A 21,477-nucleotide genomic window follows, 5' to 3' on the forward strand; every position below is an offset into this window, starting at 1 on the left:
AACTGATAGGAATAGACTCCTGTCTGGAACGTGGAGTATTGGACTTTGGGTGTGTGAACCCTCCCGCTCTGGAAAGTGAGATGTTGCAGGCTGGGAGAAAGCAATGACACACAGAGGTTTGCTGCTTGTGCTGGGAGCTGGTATGGGAAGGGGCTGGGATTTGGGTGATTATTAGAAGTCTACTTGTATTTCAGCCCCTGGTTGACCTACATTCAGTCCCTAGATGACTCCTGTGGTGGTGGAGAGGAGTGTCCATGAGCACTTTGCATTCAGACCTCAGTGCTAATGACAGGTATTTGCTTTCAGGGTAGCTCTAAGGTGACAGGCTTTATAACTTTTCCTCTTCTGAGATGCTGTTGTGAGATGAGGTTTGTCCCAGCATCAGGATTTTGTGCCTGGGTGCAGCTTGGGCCACCCTGAAAAACAGCCAAGACATCACCCTACTGCTGTCAATGTGGGCACACTGGCGAGTTGGCTCTGTCCTCCGTCAGCCCAAGCCAGAGGGCTCTGTCCCCAGAGCCATGGCACAAGGAGGTCAAGCCCCATTCTGGCTGCAGAGGGGAGGATTGTGTGCCTTGGGCAGCTCTGTGCGGGGTTGTCCTTGCTGTTGAGTGTGATGCTCGCACAAGATAGGCACGGTATTGCTTAAGACCAACTATAAATGCTCTCCTCATTACGGTTGCTCCTTGGCTTCTGTAAGAGCACAAAGAAAGCCTTTGATTCCAAAACATGCAGTGACTCTCCAAATGGTTAAAGGCAGGACAAGCTGTGGCTTGCAAGTGCCTTTATTGCTTTCCATGCAGCTTTGGTGTGTGTCCTGGCTCTGCCGGGGAGGCCCATCACTTGTGCGGTGTGAAGCTGCTCCATGGTGCTGCACGGAAGTCACTGGCAGTGCCTGTGTCAGTGGGAAGCTTTCAGGAGGGAAGGGTATTTTTTTTTTCTTTCCCAACAAAAAGACAAGATCAGAGAAGATAAAAACATAGTCTTGTTGGGTGCCACACAGGGCAGTGCATCCACCTCTCCCGAACCATCCATGGGAGCATAAATGGGTTTGTGCTGGTGAGGATGAGTGGTTCAGTTGCCTCTGCAGCTGTCCTGGAGAGGGTCTGACACTGAAAGTCTCCTGCAGCACTTGGAGAATTGTGCAGATTGTCTTGGACCAAAGAAAACAGAGCTTCCTGTGAGTTACTTGGCATTTTTCTTTGTTCCTATCCCTCTGTACTGCCTGCTGTGAACACTGGGAGCCTGGGAGACATCTCGGAGCACCTGGTAGGTGCTATGCAAGTGGCCAGTTCCTGTGCCAAGCCTCCTTCTGTAGCAGTGAGATGGCTGGATGTCAGCCGATTGTCTTGAGATCACCCTTTCCTCCAGCCAGGTTTGAACAGATGTTTATCCACTGTATTCCAAGCAAAAGCTGAGCTATGAAGGCAACGCTCTCTGCTGAGTTAGCTCCTGATGGCTCTCCCTGCACGTTGTGTGTGCTTGCAGCCTTCAGGTACATAAGTGGAGGAGCTGCTTGCTGGGGCCTCACCTGGCACAGCAGCATGGACCCTTCTGCCCAGGTCCTGCTTCTGTCTTGCTGCCTTGTTGCTCTGGCCCATGTGCAGCTGTTCCTTTTCCAGTTGTGCCTCCTGTCTCCCCTCTTACTAGTTCCTCTTTTGTATCCAGACCCCCCATGGCATGCCACTTACCCCCTTCTTCAACTTCCCTGTTGCTCAGCTTCTCTTTGATGCCTGGCTCTGAGTGCTGCTGTTTTGCCAGGTGTGGCTGTGTTTTTCTCATCGTATCTTGAGTTTGCTCTTGTCTCCTTGAGCCAGGCTCACAGTTCAAGACAGGTGATGAGAAATCAGAGCAGGGCTGCTGAGATGTTCAGGTGGTTCTTGTAAATCAGAGACTTTTTAATAAGAATTCTTTCACTCAGCTAAGGAAAAAAAATCTCAAAATCATGTGGCCTGAAGCAGAAACCATTAATCTGAATGGTTACCATTTTGGCAAGGAAATAAGCACCCAGGAAACAAGAGTGTCATCCTGGGCATCCTTCGGTGTCACACTGTGTTCCTGTGGCCTTGCTGGGATTTGGCCCTGCCTCTTGCTGGCTGGAGATGCTCCTCTGCATGGCTTGCAGACAAAGACGTGCCATGGGTTTAATGGAGCAATCCATTTTACCTGGATTGCCAAGCAGCCAGGCACCTGCAGATATCTCAGCACAACTTATTACTCTCCAGGACCTGGTTGTTGGGTGTCTGTTGCCACTGTTTGTGTGCTTCATTGCCATTTGGTTGCTTAGGATGTCCTGGTGCTCTGCGAACTGATGGATTAGTGACCGTCCAGTAAGAATTATTTGTTCTCCAGATACATTGGGAATCAGCTGTCCTGCCACTATGGAGAAAAGCACTTGTTTTTCAGGGAGATTTGGTTAGTATGAATTTCTGTATCTGCAAGTCCATTACACCTGAGGTTTTCTTTAATTTGTCACTGTCTGTAACAAGCATTCTGCCTAGTTATTGATTCGTAAAAGTATTCCAGAAAGTGCCTTGCTTGCATATTCTTCCCACTCAGTGACTTCTCCGTTTTTAGCTGAGAGGTAATGTAGCAATGTCTCATAGAGAAGCTACCTTTTAATTAATATTGCATGAGCAGAGGAAATATTAGCTTCTCTGTCTACTTTCCTATTTTTGTGGCTTTTAATATAGATTCATAAATGGCTGTAATGAAAATAAACAGGGAGCTGTTCCTTTCTGTGCTGTCTTTGCTTTCAGAGGTGATACTGCAGATCCAGCCTCCCTGGTGATGTTTCCCCCAGGAGGCAGGTCCTGGGCCATACCTGGACAGCAGCACTGCCCTGTACAACCATAAATGCTGATTGTGAAATGGTGCTGGTTTTCAGCTTTCCAGCAATGAAAAGAGAAGGAGCTGGATGAAATCTGCAGACCTGTAGGGTGTAGTTGGAGACAGATATGGGGAGTTGAGGATGATGCTTTGTAGTCAGGAGGAAGACAGTGCCACATAGACTGAAAATGGATGTGCAATGCACAGCGGGTGGTATTAACTAGTGTCACTGAAATGCTCCTGAGGGGTGACACAGAAATGGTACAAACACAGAGAGGAGCCCTGGGCAGCCAGTCCCTCCTCTGCAAGTTTCAGATGTGGGCAGAGGTCAAAACCCAGTAGCGTAGAGCCCATATAAATAGGAGAGGCACCACTGCAGCCAGCGGAGTGAGGCCCATTTCAGGTGTCTCTTCAATGCCTGTTGGCAGCTCCACTTGTCTCTGGCACTGCTGGATGCACGGAACAATTTTTATGTTGCAGTATCATGGTGACTGCTAGGAAAAGTTGGTGTGTGTTGTTGGGAGTGCCTTTCCTGGGAGCTTCTTCACTTCCCTATAGGAGGGGAGCAAACAGGTCAAACCTGCAGTAAACCAAGTGGCAAAGCCGGGTGCTTCAGAGACTCACTCACTTAGCTGGACCCATGGCGCAGCCTTGCTCTGTGGGGAGTCCGGCTGCAGGATTGCCCCCCTGTGTAGTGTCATCCCCTTGCTCCTGGTAAGGCAGAGTGGCTGGATGCATGCTTGTGGGTGGGCCATGCAGAGGCAGCTGCATGCAGGGGTGCACAACTGAGTCCCTGCAGCAGTTGCCATGGCATGGGTGTCATTTTCAAGTCTATGGAACTGTATGAATCATTTCTCCCATGAGCTATAAACTGTCTGGAGAGCTTGGGCAGCTGGATCTTCCTGGCAAATCCATCTGAGTCTCTCTCTGCAGGCAGATAACTAAGGGAAACTTAGCTGTAAATATACCGCCGTGACCTGCAGAGAGATTTAAAATATTTATCCCAGAGCAGGGCTTGGGAGATAAATAAGCTCCCTGTCTGCTTGCTTGCACGCAAGGCTCAGGAGTGCAGCTGTCCCTTTGTCCCCAGAGTCCTCCTTGGGGCTGGAGAGTTGCTTGTGGGTGGGCTTGAAGTCCCTGTAGGTAGTGTAAGCATATCATAGAATATCCTGAGTTGGAAGGGACCCATAAGTATCATCGAGTCCAACTCCTGGCTCCACACAGGACCAGACAAATAATGTAATATAGCTGTTGGCAAAATGGAGAGGGGAACACCAAGGGTACTTGCTCTGGTGTAGATGTGAGTTCTTGTCTACACCCTCACTCCCCCAAGTCTGCCCCCCAGCTGCTGTCCCTGCTGTGTTGCTCTCGGGGGTTTTGTGGAGCTTGTTGGTGAGCCATGTCTGGCTTGGGGTCTGCCAGGTAAGGTGGTAACCCACCTGGCCTCCTCAGAAAGCAAGTTCTGCAAGATGTCCTGGCCAAGCACATCCGAGAACCAGTACAGGTTTGGGTGGTACTGGGAGGGTTTTCCTCCTTCCAGTGGGTTGGGTGGCAGCATGCAGAGAAGCAGCTCCCTCAAGCAGCTTCAGTGCCAAATCCGCTTCATTCTCCAACACACAGGCCTGGGAGAGCAAGGATGGCTTGCTGGCAGGAACGTGCCATACCCAGTGCAGCCTTGGCTTGGGTGCTCACCCAATGGCCTCGCTGCATGGAGAGGAGCCGGCTCTGAGCAGCAGCCTTGTCTTCTCTGACAGTGTGTTGATGAAGCAGCTGGCTTTGCTTGGAGGCCTTGTGTGCATGCTGTTTCTCTTCACACTGCTTCCCTTGCCGCGGCCTCCCCCCCGCCCCCCCCCGCATCCCTCTTTTGTCTCTGCAGCCTGAGTTTCCATTCTCTGGGCTGGCTGGGGCTCCTGTTTGCTGAAGGGAAGCACCAGGCAGCTTTATGGAGCTTGTTCTGGTTTTTCCCATCATCTCCTGGAGTGACGTTTCAGCTGGAACAGGAAAAATGTGAAGCCCTGGCCAGGGGCTCCTTCCACACACACAGCACTGTTGTGGAGGAATCCCTCTTGGCAGGGCTTGGGGTGGCAGGAGCAATGTCAGCCTTCAGCCCTCAGCCTGAGTGAAGGGATGCAGGGATGTAGCAGAGAATGCTCCTGTGATACCTGGAGGTGTTGGCCCCAACTACCATGGGACAAGTTCTCAGCCACACAGACCCTGTGGGTGAAGCAATGTGGCCTCATGGCCGCAGGGTCTCACCTCCAGCCCTGGGGCGAGGACCCCTGAGCCCGGAGGCAGCTCTGTTGCAGCTCTTCCTTGCTTGCAGGACCTGCCCAGCTATTCTACACCGCCTGGGCTCTCTTCTGCCACCAGAGGGGTTTTGCTTGGTAAACCTTTGCATTCTCACGTGCTCCTTGCTTAAACTGTGGGGGAAGCATCGTTCTTTGAGGCCACTGCACAGGGAGCACATGGCTCATCCTGGCTCCACTTGGTGCCTGTCTGCCATGTTTCCTTTCATGGGAGAAACATGCGATACCTTTGCTGTACCGGCCAGAGAGCTCAGCCTCTACATCAGCTGTGTCTCCTGCCTGCCATGCGCTGCCACTTGCACACATCAGCTATAAATCAGTGTTTCTGAGGAAGCCAGGGAATCGCTCAAGGGTTTTGAGCAAGCCTGGGAGAGTTGGTTGGCGGGATCTGTGGGTGCAGCAAGCGTTGCTAGTGCTGAGTCACTCTTGAAGCATTTGTGTTTCTCACTGGAGCTTGGCAGCTCAGCTGGTGATGTCTGCTTGGGAGCCTTTGGCTGACGCACCATTAAAGATGGTTTAATTGAGCCAGCAGGATTCCCAGCTCCTGCACTGGGCTCGTGGCCTTCCTGTCTCACTTGTTTTACTCACTCTGTCTCTGTTTATCTGCCACCAAAATACTGTCCTGGCATTTCTGGGGGTCCTATTGCCACCGCTGCCTGTGCTGCTCAGCAAGCAGGCATGGGCCCACCTGCCCAACCAAAGCAAGCTTTCTTCTCCACAAGCCAGAGGCTGAGCGGTGCAGGCAGCCGCCAGCATGCATTTGGGCAGGAGAAGCTGTGGTCTGGCTGCTAACTCTACCCTATTTTCCTCCTAGCTGCACTGCGCTCATAGCCTAGGCTGGGTCTCTGGGGTGAGGGCTTGGGAAGGGTACCTGGGCTTCTCTTAGGGGCCTGGGACCACCCAGTTGCCTCAGTGGCCCAACAGAATGGCATCCTTTCCCTGGGACTGGTGTGTACCCCCAGGGATGCCCTTGCCTCCTTTTGCAACAGATGTGTCCTGGTTTCAGCAGGGATAGAGTTAATTTTCTTCCTAGCAGCTGGTATAGTGCTGTGTTTTGGGTTTAGGATGAGAATAATGTTGATAACATATTGATGTTTTAGTTGTTGCCAAGCAGTCAAGGACTTTTCAGCTTCTCATGCTGCCCTGCCAAGGAGAAGGCAGGAGGTGCGCAAGAAGTTGGGAGGCAACACAGCCAGGACAGCTGACCCAAACTGGCCCAAGGGATATTCCATACCATATGATGTCATGTTCTGTATATAACTGGGGGTTGACTGGGAGGCAGGGCAGCTCGGGAACTAGCTGAGCATCAGCTTCAGGTGATGAGAAATTGTGCTGTTCAGCACTTGTTTTATATTGTTCTTTGTTACTGTTATATTCCTTCTCTGTCCTATTAAACTGTCTTTATCTCAACCCACAAGCTTTACTCCCCCCCCCCCCCCTTTTTTATTCTCTTCCCCATTCCACTGGGGGGGGGGGAGTGAGTAAACGGCTGTGCGGCTGTTTTAGCTGCCTGCTGTAGAGCATGGCTTAGGTGTTGACCCATTCCCAGGACAGATGGGGGCCTCCTCTGAGGCCAAGGCCAGTTGTTCTGGTTCAGCAACCTCAGCTGTTGCAAGGAGCCAAGGAGCTTGTCTACTACTGGGACTTCCCTGGTTTGCCCCAGCTTCCCCCTGTTTGAGAAAGGTGCCGAGATGTCAGGAGAGACTGTGAATTCCTCAGCCTTGGAAACAAACTGCACAGCGTGGTGGCTGTCCCACCAGCCCAAGGAAGCCTGCAGTGGGGTATTGGTTGGCAGCAGCCCTGCTCTGCTTGGGAATGAGGAGGAACCTCCTGCAATGTTCCCATCACTCTGTGGCCACAGAGTAGCACCCTTGTTGTTCCTGCTCATTGCCAGGGCAGCAGCTAGCTCATGCAGTGGGAAATGCCCTGGACCTCGCTCCCCACTACTGCCCTGTCCCTGACACCAGAGGTTATCGTGCCATGTTGATTTGGGGTGGCTCTTCTCTTATCCTGCTGCCTGGCTCTGCTTGCTGCCAGTGCAGGGAGGAAGGCAGGGAGCTGTGGAGGATAGAGGCTGCAGAGCTCCAATGGCAGAGTTAGGAAACTGAGCTTGGGATGGTCCTGGAGGAGGCAAGCCTGAGGGGCATGTGGCTGGGGAGGGAGCTGGGATTCAGAGGGTCTGTGCTGCGGAACCAGGATGGGCAGCATGAGGAACAGAAAGTGGGGAACCCCAAACTCACTTGAACTGGGTGGATGAGTGAGGTCAGTGCCCCAGTCGCCTGGCTGTCCTGGCACGTGCCGTCAGCCATCAGGAGTCGACAGCTGGGTACCTGGGCTCACTGTCCTTGTGCTGAGTCTTTTTCTCAGTTACACTGGTCTTTTCTCCTGCGGCACATATGTGAGCAGTTCCTGCCTGCTCGGGGGCTGTGCGCAATGGAGGCTGCAGGCACCTCCCCGCTGTGCGTGGCGGTGAGCTCTTCCCGTGGCCAGCTGCACCCCAGCGCGTTACTGCAAGCACTGCCTCAGCATTTGCTCCAGCAATTGATTTACAGTGTTCAAACCCCAGTGGCTTTGTTCTGGTTTCTTGCAATAATTGCTCAGAAATTGGGCTTAGCTGTTCCCAAGGATGGGATCCTGAGCCCTGAAGGGTGGGGAGGGGCAGGGAGAGTTGCTAACAACGGGGGAGAAAATCCCCCACAGCTTGTAGCCTCTCTAAACAGTTCTGGAGAGGCTAATGGGAATTGTGCTAAGTGGTTGTGGCTTTTCTTAATTCTAAAGCTTGGTTTGAAGGGCAGAGTTGGCTTCTCAATGCTTGCTTGGAGCCTGTGTTTAAAAGCACCCCTCCATACAGAGGGCAGTGGAGAGAGGTGCTGTGGGCCACCAGGGACGAGCTCAGGCTGAAGCCCCATTGCAGAGCAATTGTCATTCACTTGTAGGCCAGCAGCCAAGATGTTTACAAACAAGGGTTTGCATCTGCCATACATCATAGGGCTCCTGGTGGGGTCCATGAGGGTGGCCAGGATCTGGGCAGATGTAATCTTGCATTGGCACACAGCGATGGAGGTGAGGAAAGAGTGGAGCAGCTCTGCAGTTTCCATTTGGGACCCAAGTGAAACTGCCAAGTACTGTGGGATGAGCAGATGCCCCTAGCTGTTACACAATGAGGATGTCTCTGTGCTTATTTTCATCCTGGATTGTTTCTCCTCTGTATCAGTAAATTCTCACCTGGAAGGCTGTATATCTGGGCGCTTTGCAACTGAAACTTAGCTCATGGATGCAAATGGCTGTGCTACAGGCTGGTTTGACATGACCTTCCATGGAGCATGTGGAGAAGAACTAGATGCATGACCTGTATGGTGGTGTGATAACTGGTATGAAGTGGTTGTGTGCAGTCATTGTGTCTTCTGCAAGTCTGGAGCAAACCACCAGAGAAGCTTGGTGGTTGTCCGAGCAGACCCATGCTCTCAGAGCAGGGCTGTTAGATCTAGGTGTTTGGTACAAATGTAGGGGCAAATAGACAATGTTTTCCCAAGTCCCTCGTTGTCTTGATCCACCCCAGTATGACCAGGTTTACCCTAGACCTGGAGCTCCACGGTGCGGGTGCAGTTCCTTCCGGCTCATGAAGCCAAAGCCACTCTAGCTGAGCATTTCTTGGAAATGCTGTTTTGTACCCATCCATTTGTGCTGGGGACTCCAGTAAGAATGATTGGGGTTTTTTTCCTGGGTGCAAAGGGAGTTTTTGGTTTTACTTTAACTGGAATGGGAAACAATGTAGTTTTAAAAGGCGTATATGATGGATGCCCAAAGACTTTCCAGATGTTGGACTTGATCAGACCAAGCCTGCCATGTTCAGAGCTCCTTGCCTGCATCAAACCATTTCCATCTGGTCTGGTGGGAGAGAGTGGTTTATTGCAACTCTACCTGTCTGAGAGGCTTTCTCAACTGGAACCTCTTGTACAGAGGATCGTGCTGGCTGGAAATCATTTGGAGATGCAGATCTCTCTGGGTGTTTGGCTTGGCCGCTGTTTCCGCGGTATCTGCTAAGCAGTGGAATAGACTGTGTGTGGAGCAGGCATGCTCTGAGCAGCTGCTTTATGTGGCTATAGGGACCAGCTCGCAAGGCACAGGGGTCGCTTGTGTTGCTAAGCATTCATGATTTTTCTTGCCTGCTTCTACAGCTTCAGCTGGCGCAAATAAGCCTGCTGGCTCTGTGTTTGTGACCAGGAGGGGAGGAAAAGCTGACCCATGTGTTGTTCCCAGTCCTGGCATGCCAAAAATCTGCTTTTATAGGAGCATGTTCATAATGAACTGTGCCAGGAAACACATGGCTTGCTCAAGCCATGAATGGGAGGTCTGTATGGGGCCCTGTGCTCACCGAGAGCCTCGCGAGGACAAAGAGCAGATGCTGGTGCGTGTTACTTGCTCTGTGGCAGCCTGCATCCTCTGGGCTCCAGTGGATGGGGAACAGAAGGTGGGATCAAGGTATTACGTGCTTGCCTGGTCCAGTGATGGCAGAGACAGCAGGCCGAGGTGGCAGAGAGGCCAGGCGAGTGGTTTTACTGCATACTGCTCTTTGTGGCTCCACTGGCCTGGGGAGGGCTGGCTTGCTTCTCTGCAGACGTGGCTGTTTGCAGCGGAGGCTTGGGTTGAAAGGAGCCTGAGCACTGCAGGCAAGCAAAGAAATGCTGCTGACAGCTTGGGCTGACGATTGTGGATGGGGAAGAGGGAGAAAAGGAGGGATGTGTGGGCCCAGATGTAATGGGAACAATGATGCTGTGCATGCTGTGCCTGGCAGCAGCAGAAGGAAAGGTTGTCAGGTGAGGGCTGCAGTCCTGAGCGTTAGCAGTGCTTCGGTGTCTGGAACGTTGCTCCCTTGTAGGAACTGCTGCCAAGCCTGCATGGGCTAAGCTGCTGGTGAGGAGTGCGCACCCAGCACATGAGGAGTTAAAACTGCTTGCAGTGAGTGGAGCCTTGTTCTCACAGGGGGCTCAGTGCTTCCTCTGGACCAGTAAGCTTGGGGTGCTCCAGCCTGGTGGTTTGATTGCCCAGCCTTTGGAAGCAAGCTGGGGCTTGAACCCAGAGTCTGCTGCTCTTTGATCTTAGAGTGGCTAAAAGCAAAGCCCCAGCGTTGGAGCCATTCCCGAGGACTTGGCATCAGAAGGAATTGCTGTCTGCAGACAATGATGTTTAATAAATTGCTCCTAAATATAAGTTCTGTTTGATAATGCTTTCTGGGAATTTGTTACTGAAACCTGTGAGAGTCCAGGACCCCAAACCCTAACATGGTCCCTGCTGTGCCTTTTATGGCCTTGGGTTGGAGCACAGGTCATGGTCTTCTGAAAATATGCCTATGGTTGCCTTGGACACCAGACTTCTGCTGTGGCCTGATGTCTTTCCCAGAGAACATGGCAATAAATCAATCCTGTGTTTGGGGCTGTCCGTGTCCATCCTATGTTTCCATATCCTTTGGGACATGGGACCTGAGTGTGAGCTTCTCGGTCCCTTCTGCTGAGTTTTGATGCTCTTTTCCTTCAAAGGCTGCCTTTCTTGTGGCCCTTAGCTCTGCCCCTGGGCTTGCAGGGAGCCAGGTGGTCTTCATAGCCGGGGCCTGGGTTGTTGGTTTTGCTTGGGGTTAGGAGCAGCTAAGCATGCTGCTGAGGGATGTAATGGCAGTTTCAAAGCAATGCTCTGCCTGTGTCTCTCTTGCCTTGTTACGGGTCTACGGAGCTGGGAGCAAGTGCTGCGGAGTGACACAAGTCCAGAGTGTGTTAACTCATCCAAACCTTCCTTTTCCCTTAGTGATTCCTCAACAAAGAGGAATAGCTTGTGTTGCTGCTGGGTTGAGGCCTTGTTTCCTCAATGATCTGAGCAATGGCAGTGGCAGAAGCATAGAGGTTATAGTGTGAATATGGTGGGGTGGTTATACATCAGCAATGGATTCCCAGGTGGCAAATAGCTGTTGCTGCCACCTTGCTTTGCTGAGGTTTGTTAATTAGCTGACACATCCAGAGTTGGTTGCTTGGTAGCAAGTGGTGAAAGTGTCTCTTAATCCTGACCTTTCAGTCTAAGGCTGAAGGGCTGCAGCCTGGGGATGGACTTGGGCTACTCCCGCTGCCCACCTCAAGTTGTGGTGGGGACTAGGGCGTCTCTGGCCAGGTTACCTTCCTCTCTCCTAGCTGTATGCCTAGCAGCCTCTCTGCAGGAAAGTGCACTGTGTAGTTTCTGTAAGGTACCCGTGGCCTTCCCCAGGTGAGCTGCTGTGCTCCTTGCCCCTTGGGTGTTGCAAAGGGCCCTGCAGGTTTGAGGAGCAAGGGAGAGCAGACTCCCTGCCTGTGTGCTGCAGCAGTGCCTTCCTAGGGAGCATGGCATCTTAGCTAACTATTAAAGAAAATGGTCAGGAAACAAATGCTTAGCAGTGTGTTACCAAGCTCTCTGTCTAGTTGGGTGCTGAGCTGGTGGTGTAAATACATCCAGCTCCCACCTCAGGGCTGAGGCTTGCAAGCTTGTTGTGCATCCCCAGGGAACACTGGCTCCGCAGTGGAGCTGGGACAGCTGTGAGCTCCCCTGCTCTGGCATGGGAGCATTTGAGGTCCTCTGCTTCGAGAGGCCAGGACAGATGCTGGCCAGCCATGTCCTCTGCCATGAGAGCTCCTTGGGGGAGCTGGCTGTGCCAGTTGTTGCAGCTAGCTCCTTCCATTGCATCCTGGTACCTATGGGTCTTTGTTTTATTTGCTTCCTTTAAGTCAGCTGTCCCCTTGCACAGCTGGGGCAGATCTGAGCCCTTGTGCTGGCAGGGGAAAAAAGGAGGAGGATGTTTCCCCTTTGGGGAGGAAGGATGCGGTTTGAGTGCTCTGGGCTTTGCTGCCCTGGGCACTGCAGATGAGTTGCAGCTCCTCTAATGTGCTGTTCCAGATGCAGAGCATTAAAGGAGCTGGGTTGCACATCTGGCTGATCTGCACCAGGGTGATCATTGCTGGAAGTGCACCTGGAAGCAAGGCTGTAGAGTAACGCTCCTGTGGCCTGGCTGAAGAGTGGGGCTGGGCTACAAGCTGCAGAAGCCCCACAGTGCTTGTTTTCCAGACCAGGAAAACTTAAACTTGCACAAAGCCCTCTCCCAAATCCCATTCCCATGCTTTTAATTCCTTGTTTGGTTGCAAGCAGATTTGGGATTACTCATATCCTTGCATCAGCTGTGGTGTCTCAAGAGGTTGGTAACCTAGGCTCTTTTGGGTACAAAGTAAAATGGGTTATTTCCTTTTCCCTTTCTGCCATCTGTCCACAGAGCTCTTTTAGCTTGGTGAGGAAGTGCCCAGGAGCTGGGCATTGGGCATGCCTGGAGGTGGGCGGCTCAGGGTTGAGGGGAGCATGAATCTCCCGTGGGGCTGGGGGCAGTGTGCTTCTGGCTTTGCTGGCACCACAGCCATGGCAAACACTTGCCAAGGCTAGCCATCGCCTGCTGAGATCCGAGCCATCTTTCTTTCCTCCACATCTGCTTAGTGCAAGTGCGCCGGGCAGTGAGGGGGCTGCCATGCTGCGGCACACGCTGCCGCCAGCCATCTTGCCTGTTGCTTCCCCAGCGTGGCTGTAGGTGAGTGAGAGAGCTGCGGAGACAGCAGGGATCAGGGGCTGTGCAGCAGCTGAGGGCCTTGTGGTTGAGGCTGCATTCCCAAGCGATGTCGTTAGGCAAGGAGACAATGATTTTTGGATTGCTTCAAGATGTAGGCGACTCGGCCCGTCAGGCGGGGCAGGAGATATGGTGCCTGGTCTCCTCAGCTTGCACAGTTGCTCTGCAGCACCCAGATGGGGTTGGGCTACTGGAGTGTCCCCAGGCGAGTGTGTGGGACACATTAAGTGATGGATGGAAAACCCGGCTCGGGTTGAGGGCTGGCTCGTAATGCAGCCCCATGCCCTTGCAGCCTGGAAGATGAGGATGAAGGTTTGGCCTTGCTGCCATGGCAGGGACTCACCAGGTAACACCCATGGTGCTCTAAGGCCTCTTGGCATGGTGCAAAAGGTAGGCTGGGTGCTTTCACTGCCAGGCCTGGCCAGGCTGTGCCAGGGCCACAGACCTCACTGGCTGCAGCCCTAAATATAGCCTTAGAGATACCTGATCCCCCGGGGGCAAGTCCTGACACCCCCCCCACACACGTTTTCTGGCTGTGTCTCCATAATTACAAAGTCCAGCACCTCATGAGGGTCTGCAGTCCATGAGGTTCGTTGCCTGTTGCTCAGCTATCTCCATGGCACAGTGCAGGAGGACAATGTCCAGCCTCAGAGGTGAGCGCTGAGACACACGGCTGGGCAGTTTGCTGCCACCTCCTTCCCCAAGAGCCCTACAATGTCTCTGTACCTGGAATGTACCAAACCTGATGCTGCCTAGGTGGGAACAGGGATGCGAGATCCCCCAAAATTTCAGACCCAGTTTCCCAGTGCTAGCCCCCAGCTCTGCCATGGCTCCCTCAGATCCTTATTACTCTTTTGGTGCATTTTCTTACAGCTCTGGCTGATGAAAACAGCAACACTGATGATGTCTTTCGCTTTTCTAGCTCTGGAGAACAGCCACAAACCAAAGCCATTCCCAGGCTGTGCTGCAGTCTGCTGCCAAATCACTGCAGTAATGGGGTGACCCATGGGGCTGGGTCTCCTTTGCTGTAAATGCGGAGAGCCCTTTGCTCCCTGGCAAACTCATAGGATTAAGAGCTCTTGCTCTGCAGAGCTTCAGGCAGCAGTTACTAACTTCATAGGGTTGCTCACAAACTCTGTCCTGGCTGAGGTTCTGCTGGTTTGTGATCCTGAAATGCTCTGCACATGCTCAGCCCACTGTGGCCTTTGGAGGAGGCTGCAACGGCAAAGTCCTACAGACATCCCAAACTCAAAAAGTGAATTGAGATACACTTGGTAGAAATTCAGGCTGGCAGTGCTGGTGTGACTGTGTTTTTCCTGGGAACCTGCTATTTGCCTCCTTAAATAAATGAATTAATTTTGAGCAGGGGTATACCTCTGCATGAAGGTTGCTAAGTTCCTGCATTCAGATCTTTGTCATAAGTATGCTCTCAGAGCTGAGATGTGACCTGATTCTCCTCTTCAGTCTGTCCTTGTGCATGCTGCCGGTGCCTGTCCCCTCCCTGCAGATGATTTTCTCTGTGGTGTGTGGGAATGATACCCTGGGGACCTGTAGGTACCAGTGTGACTTCCCTACACAATTCACTTAACCTTCATCTATTACCTCAGCAGGAGGGGTTTGCATTTCAGTTAAGTATCCTTTGGGTAAAACACCACTGGGTGTTTTCAAATATGCTGCATTTCAAATGTGTGTATCTAATCTGGCTGAAGCTTTCCTGAAAAGCTTTCTGTAGCCACAGTTGAAATGGTTTTAGGCCAGGAACATGTGTTGAGGGTTTCTTTTTCTCCCAGCCAGGAGTGGCTTGTGTCACATACGTAGGCAGAGAGGGAGCATTTGCCAGCGCACACATTTGGGATTGCTGCTTGGCGTTGGCTTTGCGGGACTGGCTGGCCCAGCTGTGTTACTAGGGGAGAGCTCTGCACTGGCTTGGGTTTGCTAAGCTGACTTCCAACAAAACTGGTGTTGCTGGGTATTTTTTGGGGTGGCTCTCACTAAGGGAAGAGAAAAGAGTCATTTTGCTTCTTTCAACAGCTCCTAGCAATGTGGCGCAGCCCAGAATAGCTCATGAAACCACAGCAGAAACATGTGGTGAAGGTGTCCAGTCAGACTGAGCAGGGGTTGCCTTTGCTCTCCACTGGGTGCTGCAAGAGCACTCTCCATCTGCCAGCCTGGGCAGTTCTGGCTAAGCCGTGCATGATCATGGGGTTGCCACACAGTGGTGCTGGGACGTCCTCTAGCTGGGTGAATGGAACAAGCAGAGGCATTTTGTTCTTCGTTCGGCACAAGCGGTGATGTCTGTTGGCTTTATAGAGGCTTTACCCAAACTCTGGCATAATGACATCCCACACAAATAGCCCTCTGCTTGGACACCTTTCTTGAGCCACTGTCCCAAAAGCCCAGATGAGGTGGAGGGGACAGAATGGATGTGTGAACCCTGCTGACTGCAGCCATTTCCTGGACCAGGGCTGTACAACTTTTATGGGCAAGTGCAGTACTTCCCATCACCGAACTCTGGGCTCTGGTGCTCTGGATTTAGGGTACTGTTTAAAGCTGTGTCCAGCTCTGGGCTTCTGATGTCTTCCACCCAGAAATGTCTGAACCACATCTAGCTGCTACTGGTCTTTCCTTGCAGCCCAAATCTAATGTATGGTTGGGACAACAGTTTCCAGCACGTGCAGCCAGTCTATCCATGGCACCTTGGATGCTATTTTCAAAACAAAACACAAGTTTATGGCTCTTTATTTATCCCAGTTTGCTTTGGCACTTGTGCTCGTGAGACGTTCATCACAGGGATCTTGCTTGAGTTGAACTGGCTGTGTCCCTTTCCCCAGGATGGAAGATAAGGACATAAATAGTTTCTCCTGTTTCACTGGGGAGCTGGATCCTAGTGTTTCTTGACACCTTGTAAAATCCCTGCTTCCCATGTGGAGCTTGTGCCAAGCCTTCATCGTGTCCCCTGTCCACAGAGCCATGTCCTCCTGCCTAGACTGAAAATTAGAATTGAACCCGCAGTCCCATCTTGCAAAAGCTGCAAGGAAGGACCTCTAGATTCTGGACTACTGTCTGCTCTGCCTCAGTGTCTTTGGGAAGAGGCTTCTGTGATTTTTGCAATGGGAGGACTTTGGTTTTTTTCTCTGTCTGGGCTGTGGGGAAAGGGTGTTTGCAGACACAGGCTGAGCTGCTCCTGCTCCTGGCTGACATGTACCTTGAGCTGGGAGACTGGAACCTCATCCTGGGGAGCAGCAGTGCTGGATGAGCGCCTCTGTCTATGAAGCAGTTTTCCTTGCAGGGGTGGGAACACAGTGTTTTGACCACTTTCTTGTTCACTTTCATGAGAGATTCCTTCTAAGATGCTTGAAATCTGCCTGGTTTGGCCTGTTTTCTTGCAGAGCATGATGCTGGGAACAGAATCTAACAGCAATTGGCGTGTGCTGAATTGCCCTTTGTCTGCTTTCCTTTTTGCAGCCAGCTGGTAACCGGAGCAGAACGCCTGCATGGCTGCTGCGGCCAGGCAGCAGCCGGATTTATGAATACACTAGCATGGTCCCTTGGCAGCCACATAAGGCAATGCCTAGGGAAGCCCTGGCTGCTCTGTCCCCAGGACCCTGAGCTCTCAGGTGGGGGTTAGTGTGTGGAGGAGGATTGTTGGGCTTTTCCCCCACTGCAGAGGGATGCTTCCAGTCCTCCAGAGCCACCCCACGGCCACTATCAGAGCCTGGGGATTTGCAATTTTTTATTTCCGCTCCTACTTGCAAGTGGGCCGAGTCCCCAGCTTGGGGTGTCACTGCTGTATCCTCCTGAGCTATGCTCCCGCAGCTGCTCTGTTTATTCCCATGGGGCAATCCTTGTTCCAGACCAGTTTTTTTCTGGGTAATTTCTGAGGATGTGGAGGTGAGACAGAGACATGATCCCAAGGAGAGAATCTTTGAGGAAAGCTTAGAAACACAGTCTATGGGTGTTTCTGATCTGGGGCAATCTTGATGCATGGCTGGCACTTAGGACGTGTCCCAAAAAACAGGACAAGAGGAGCCCAAAGAAACATCTGAACTGCCCAGGAAGCTGCTTGCTCTCCGATGTTTTGGTGACTGACTTCCCAGCTCATACACTGCGAGATACCTCTCTGTTCAGGGTGGAAGAGTGGCCCTCAGCAGTGGATCACAGGAGCTCCCTCTTAATGCCTCTGGTCCCAGGGAGCAGAATGCTTTCCTTGGCTTCTGGCAAGCTCAGGCAGCCCTGTCTGAGTGATTGCTGGAGAGACAGCCTTAAAGCGGCTGTGCTGGCATCTGAGCGCATGTGTGTCTAAACTCTCCCATCACGGATTGTTTTTGGCAGATGTACTTTGGGGTATGTTTGTCCTAACGTGGTGGTTTCGGCTGTCTGGAGACCCTTGAGAACAGCACATGCTTACCTACTCCTTTCTCCCCATCCCCATGCTCTAAACGTGCCCTTTTTCTGTCTTGCAGCTGTGGGGACTCAGGCAGCGATCCTTTTCACCAAGGAGCCTTACTCCCAGGATGCCCTGCACGGCCGCAGCGCCATCCTCCGCTGCGAGGTGAAGGACCCAGCAAACGTGGAGTTTGAATGGCTGCAGAATGGACTCCCTGTTCAGGACACAGAGCAGCGCTTCAAGGAAGGCAGCAACCTCCAGTTTGCTGCTGTTGATCGGCACCGGGATGCCGGGGACTTCCAGTGTGTAGCAAGGAACTTGCTCACTGGGGAGGAGATGCGCACAGCCAATGCATCGTTCAATATCAAGTGTGAGTGTGGGGCGAGGGCAGCCAGGCACACGCTGCAGCCTGCTACTGCCTACTGTGGACAGGTTAAAGCACTCTCCTGGGGGGGCCTGAGACTGGAAACGGCTTTGCCAGGCTGCCTGCTAATGCATGTGGGACTGGTGGTCAGACAGGGATCAGGGGGCATGAACTGTGCAAGTAGGATTCCTTTCCACCTACTGTGGCCTTCGTGCCCTCCAGGCCGCTTGTGTCTTCTGATGTTCCCAAGGCTGTCGAAGATGCTTTCTCCTGCCTTCTTCTCCATTTGTATATATGAAACGGGGATGTTACTGGACCAAATGTACTCTGAGCATTGCAGATCCTTTCACACCCCCTCTTATCCCTCAGAGAACAGCTACACAGGGCAAAGTGGGACATTTGCAGGGTGGGTGTCCCTTTACTCCATGCTGGCTTGAGGGCTTATATGTTTCTAAGTGTGCTCGTGCCCTTGCTGCCTGCTCTGGTTATTACTGAGTCGGCATCCACCAGGGCTCTATAAGTTTAGAGAGCCAGCTGTGTTGATGTTCTTTGATCCCACAGGGATTGAGACAGGCAGTGTGGTGCTGAAGCAGCCGGCCAGCATAGCTGAGATCCAGCCCTCCTCCACAGTGGTGCTGCGTTGTCACATCGACGGCCACCCGCGGTAAGGGTTGCCTCCTGAGGAGTGGACCCTGCCGGGGTCCACCTGCACCTTCGCTGCGTGCTCTTCCCCTCTCTCTCTGTCTCTCTCTCCTTTCTCCTGTGAGGATTCAGTAGAGTCTAGGGAAGGCGAGAGGCAGGATTGAGCCTGTGGCTGAGCACCGGGGGAGAAGGCAAATGGCTTCCTCAGAGCCGCGTAGCGAGGAGCACAGTAAGGACGGGCTGTCACAGTCCGGTCGCTGAGCTGCTTGATGTGCTGCGGTCACTCTCCGTTGCTTTCCAGTCATGTCCCGTCCACTTGGCTGCATGTCTCATGGCTTCATGTCTGTGTTGGGGCCAGCAGTGGGGACGGAGAGCCAGGGAAATGGGCCATCTCTGGGCTGTCTCCTCCACACACATGCTCTCTGGGGAGCCCTGCCGGTGCCCTGCACCCGGTCACCCTCTCACCCCTGTCTTGCAGCCCCACATGGCAGTGGTTTCGGGATGGTATCCCCCTCCCCGACAGCCGCAGCACCTATTCTGTCAGCAACAAGGAGCGAACGCTGACCCTGCAGAGCGCCAGCCCCGATGACAACGGTCTCTACTACTGCTGTGCCCGCAGTGCTGTTGGCTTTGTCTGCAGCCAGAACAACTTCACGCTGAATATCATCGGTGAGTTGTGTCCCGGCCACTCAGGCTGGGGGCTCAGCTGTTTTACTGCTCTGCTAGCAGCCTCCCCTTGGCTGCAGGGCAGGACCCAGGCTGCAGGGGAAGTGTCAGGCTGGTGTGACTTTCTCTGTGCAAAGCCTCTGGCCAGAGACAGGCCTGGCACACCTGGTCAGGTTTGAACCCTACCCTGTCTACAGTGTTAATTTGCCTCTGCATCTTTCTGGAGCAGGTCTATGCTGTCGTCTCTGGTATTGGAGCACCAGGGTCCTCCATCCTTCAACAAGGTTTGGACCCTGAAGGCTGTAGGTGCTGCTGGTTTTGCTAATACCAATGCCACTGCAGTACTGCATGGGTGAGATGCCTCGTTGGCCTTTGGAGGCAAGGCCCAGGGAGGGCAGGAGATGTTGACCTTTTGGTCCTATTTGGAATTGGACAAAGGAATTTGCAGTCTGGTGACAGGTTTGATCTGTTTGCTAGAAGCCCAGGGAGCTCAGGGCCTTGCTGGGAAGCAGAAGGGGCTTTCCCCAAACAGCTGCTGCATGCTATCCTGGGCTCTGGATGCATAATTACAGCCATGCTGGCGTGTCTGCCTCCTTTGGGCCCACAGTGTGCTCGCAGGGTGCTCCTAGCTCTTTTTTGAGTTTCCCCCAGAGCACTGATGAAGGGACACTACATGTTGTTCTGCTCTTCTCACCCTCCTGTGGTCTCTGCCATTGCAGATGAGAGCTTTCCTCAGGCAGTGATCGTCCCACAGGACCTCATCGTGACCAAGAATGAAGAGGCCATGTTTGACTGCCAGTTTGTAGCCGTGCCCCCTCCTACACAGGAGTGGCTCTTTGAAGACAGTCCCATCACCAACAGATCCAAGTAATAGGGACCCCAGTGATGTGGGCAGGGCTGGGAGGAGAGGGGGCATTGTGTTCCAGAAGCAACAGAAAGAGGCCAAACCCTGGCCATGCCCAAGGTTAAGCATTTAACATCAGGCTGGCCATTGGGATTGGTATCTCAGCTTGGCTGGCTTGGGTTTAGCAGGGCCTTTAGCATGTCCTTTATCTGCATAGGACTCAGCAAGCAGTTTGTCCTCAACTGAGTCTGTCGGGCTGTCAGTCCTAGATGCCCGTGCATGATGATCCCCAGGGTTGGGGATGTCTCCCAGCCCCAGATGCCCACATGTGGTGATTTCATGGAGCCAAGGACAATTTAAGCCCCAGACACCCACTTAGGACAATTCCCAGAGTCAGGGGCATGTCCCAGTACCGGATGCCCACAGGTGGTGATCCCCAGACTCAGGGATACCTTCCAGCCCCCAACATCTGCACAGCTATCACTGGGCCCATGGCTGTCTTGCATCTCCAGATACCAGTGCATGGTGATCCCCAGAGCCAGGAGTGTTTCTGAGCACCAGACACCTACGCATGCGGCAATCCCCTGAGCTAGGGATATATCCCAGGCCAGGCTGCCTGTGGATGGTGATCCTGGAGCCTGGGATGTCTCTCAGCCAGACTCTGCAAGGCAGGTGGTGCTATCTGGGTGCCAGATGCCCAGTGGCCTGGCAGCTCCCGGGCGCCACCTTGTGCCCCTTACCCCCTTTCCTGGCTGTGCCAGCTTTCAGAGCTGGCCCCTTTTGGTGACGCATCTTTTGGTGCAAGTCAGGTATTCTCCAAGAAAGAGACTTCTATTAGTTCATTTCCTCCATGAAGCATGTGTCCCACCATCTCCTTGTTTATGTGTGCTGCTCCCCCTGCACTGGGAAGCTTTGACTAGGCACAAAGTCTCCCTCTTGGTTCCACGGGCTCATGTAGGACATCACAGGGCTGTGGCTCTGGCCCATGTCCTGCAGAGATGCCCACTGAGCCCTGCCTCTCCCCACGTGCCCAGGACCACCGTGTTCGCCAACGGCTCCCTGCTGATCACCCAGGTGAGGGCTCGCAGCACCGGTGTCTATAAGTGCGTTGGCCGTGGGCAGAGGGGGAAAGCTCTTGTGCTGAAGGCAACTCTGCGGCTAGCAGGTGAGGTCCTGGGGCTGGTGGCAGGGTGGGCAGTGGGTCCCAGAGTTGCAGTGTCACTCTGGAGATATGATGGGTTAGTACATGGAGAACTGCTTGGTTTATCTGTGAAATGGTTCATCCTTGCTGCCTGGATGAGGGCAGCAAACATAACTTGTGTGCTTTCTCCCTCGGCTGGTGGATGATGATGCTGGTGGGTTGGCTACATGTTCCTGCCCTGTTTGAGCCTTGCTGTCTATTGCTTCTCTCAGAGATCGAAGAAATGGCGCCCTTCTCCCCGAAGGTGCTGACGGCAAACCAGGGGCACCGTGTGGCCTGTACTGTTCCACGAGGCATACCCACACCCCAAGTCTGGTGGGAGAGGAACCAGGAACGAGTTCCCACTGCTGGCAGGGTGCACCAAGAGGCAGAGCACCTCGTTTTCACCAGTATCACCGAGATGGATGCCGGGACCTACACGTGCCATGCTGCCAACAAGGCTGGAGAGAAGAAACAGGAGCTGAGCATCACTGTGGCTAGTAGGCAGCTTTTGGAGAAGGGCTGGGAGCAGAGAAGGGGACTGGATAGGCGGTTGGGGTGAGATGGGATGGGATGGCGCATCACCTCACTGATAGAGGCATATCTCTCATGGCTGGGCTGCAGGGCCCCATGGC

General features: G+C 53.1%; 1 protein-coding gene across 1 annotated transcript in view; it reads left to right on the forward strand.

The window, feature by feature from the left end:
- PTK7 (protein tyrosine kinase 7 (inactive)) overlaps positions 1-21,477 on the forward strand; it is a 37,687-nt gene that overhangs the window by 6,676 nt on the left and 9,534 nt on the right. The window contains exons 2-7 of the mRNA XM_075749548.1: positions 17,223-17,516; positions 18,072-18,174; positions 18,631-18,821; positions 19,538-19,685; positions 20,697-20,827; positions 21,076-21,342. Coding sequence (XP_075605663.1) covers positions 17,223-17,516; positions 18,072-18,174; positions 18,631-18,821; positions 19,538-19,685; positions 20,697-20,827; positions 21,076-21,342 — 1,134 coding nt within the window. The remainder of the gene's footprint in view (positions 1-17,222; positions 17,517-18,071; positions 18,175-18,630; positions 18,822-19,537; positions 19,686-20,696; positions 20,828-21,075; positions 21,343-21,477) is intronic.

This window comes from Balearica regulorum, chromosome 3 (assembly GCF_011004875.1).
Source record: "Balearica regulorum gibbericeps isolate bBalReg1 chromosome 3, bBalReg1.pri, whole genome shotgun sequence".
Lineage (NCBI taxonomy): Eukaryota > Metazoa > Chordata > Aves > Gruiformes > Gruidae > Balearica > Balearica regulorum.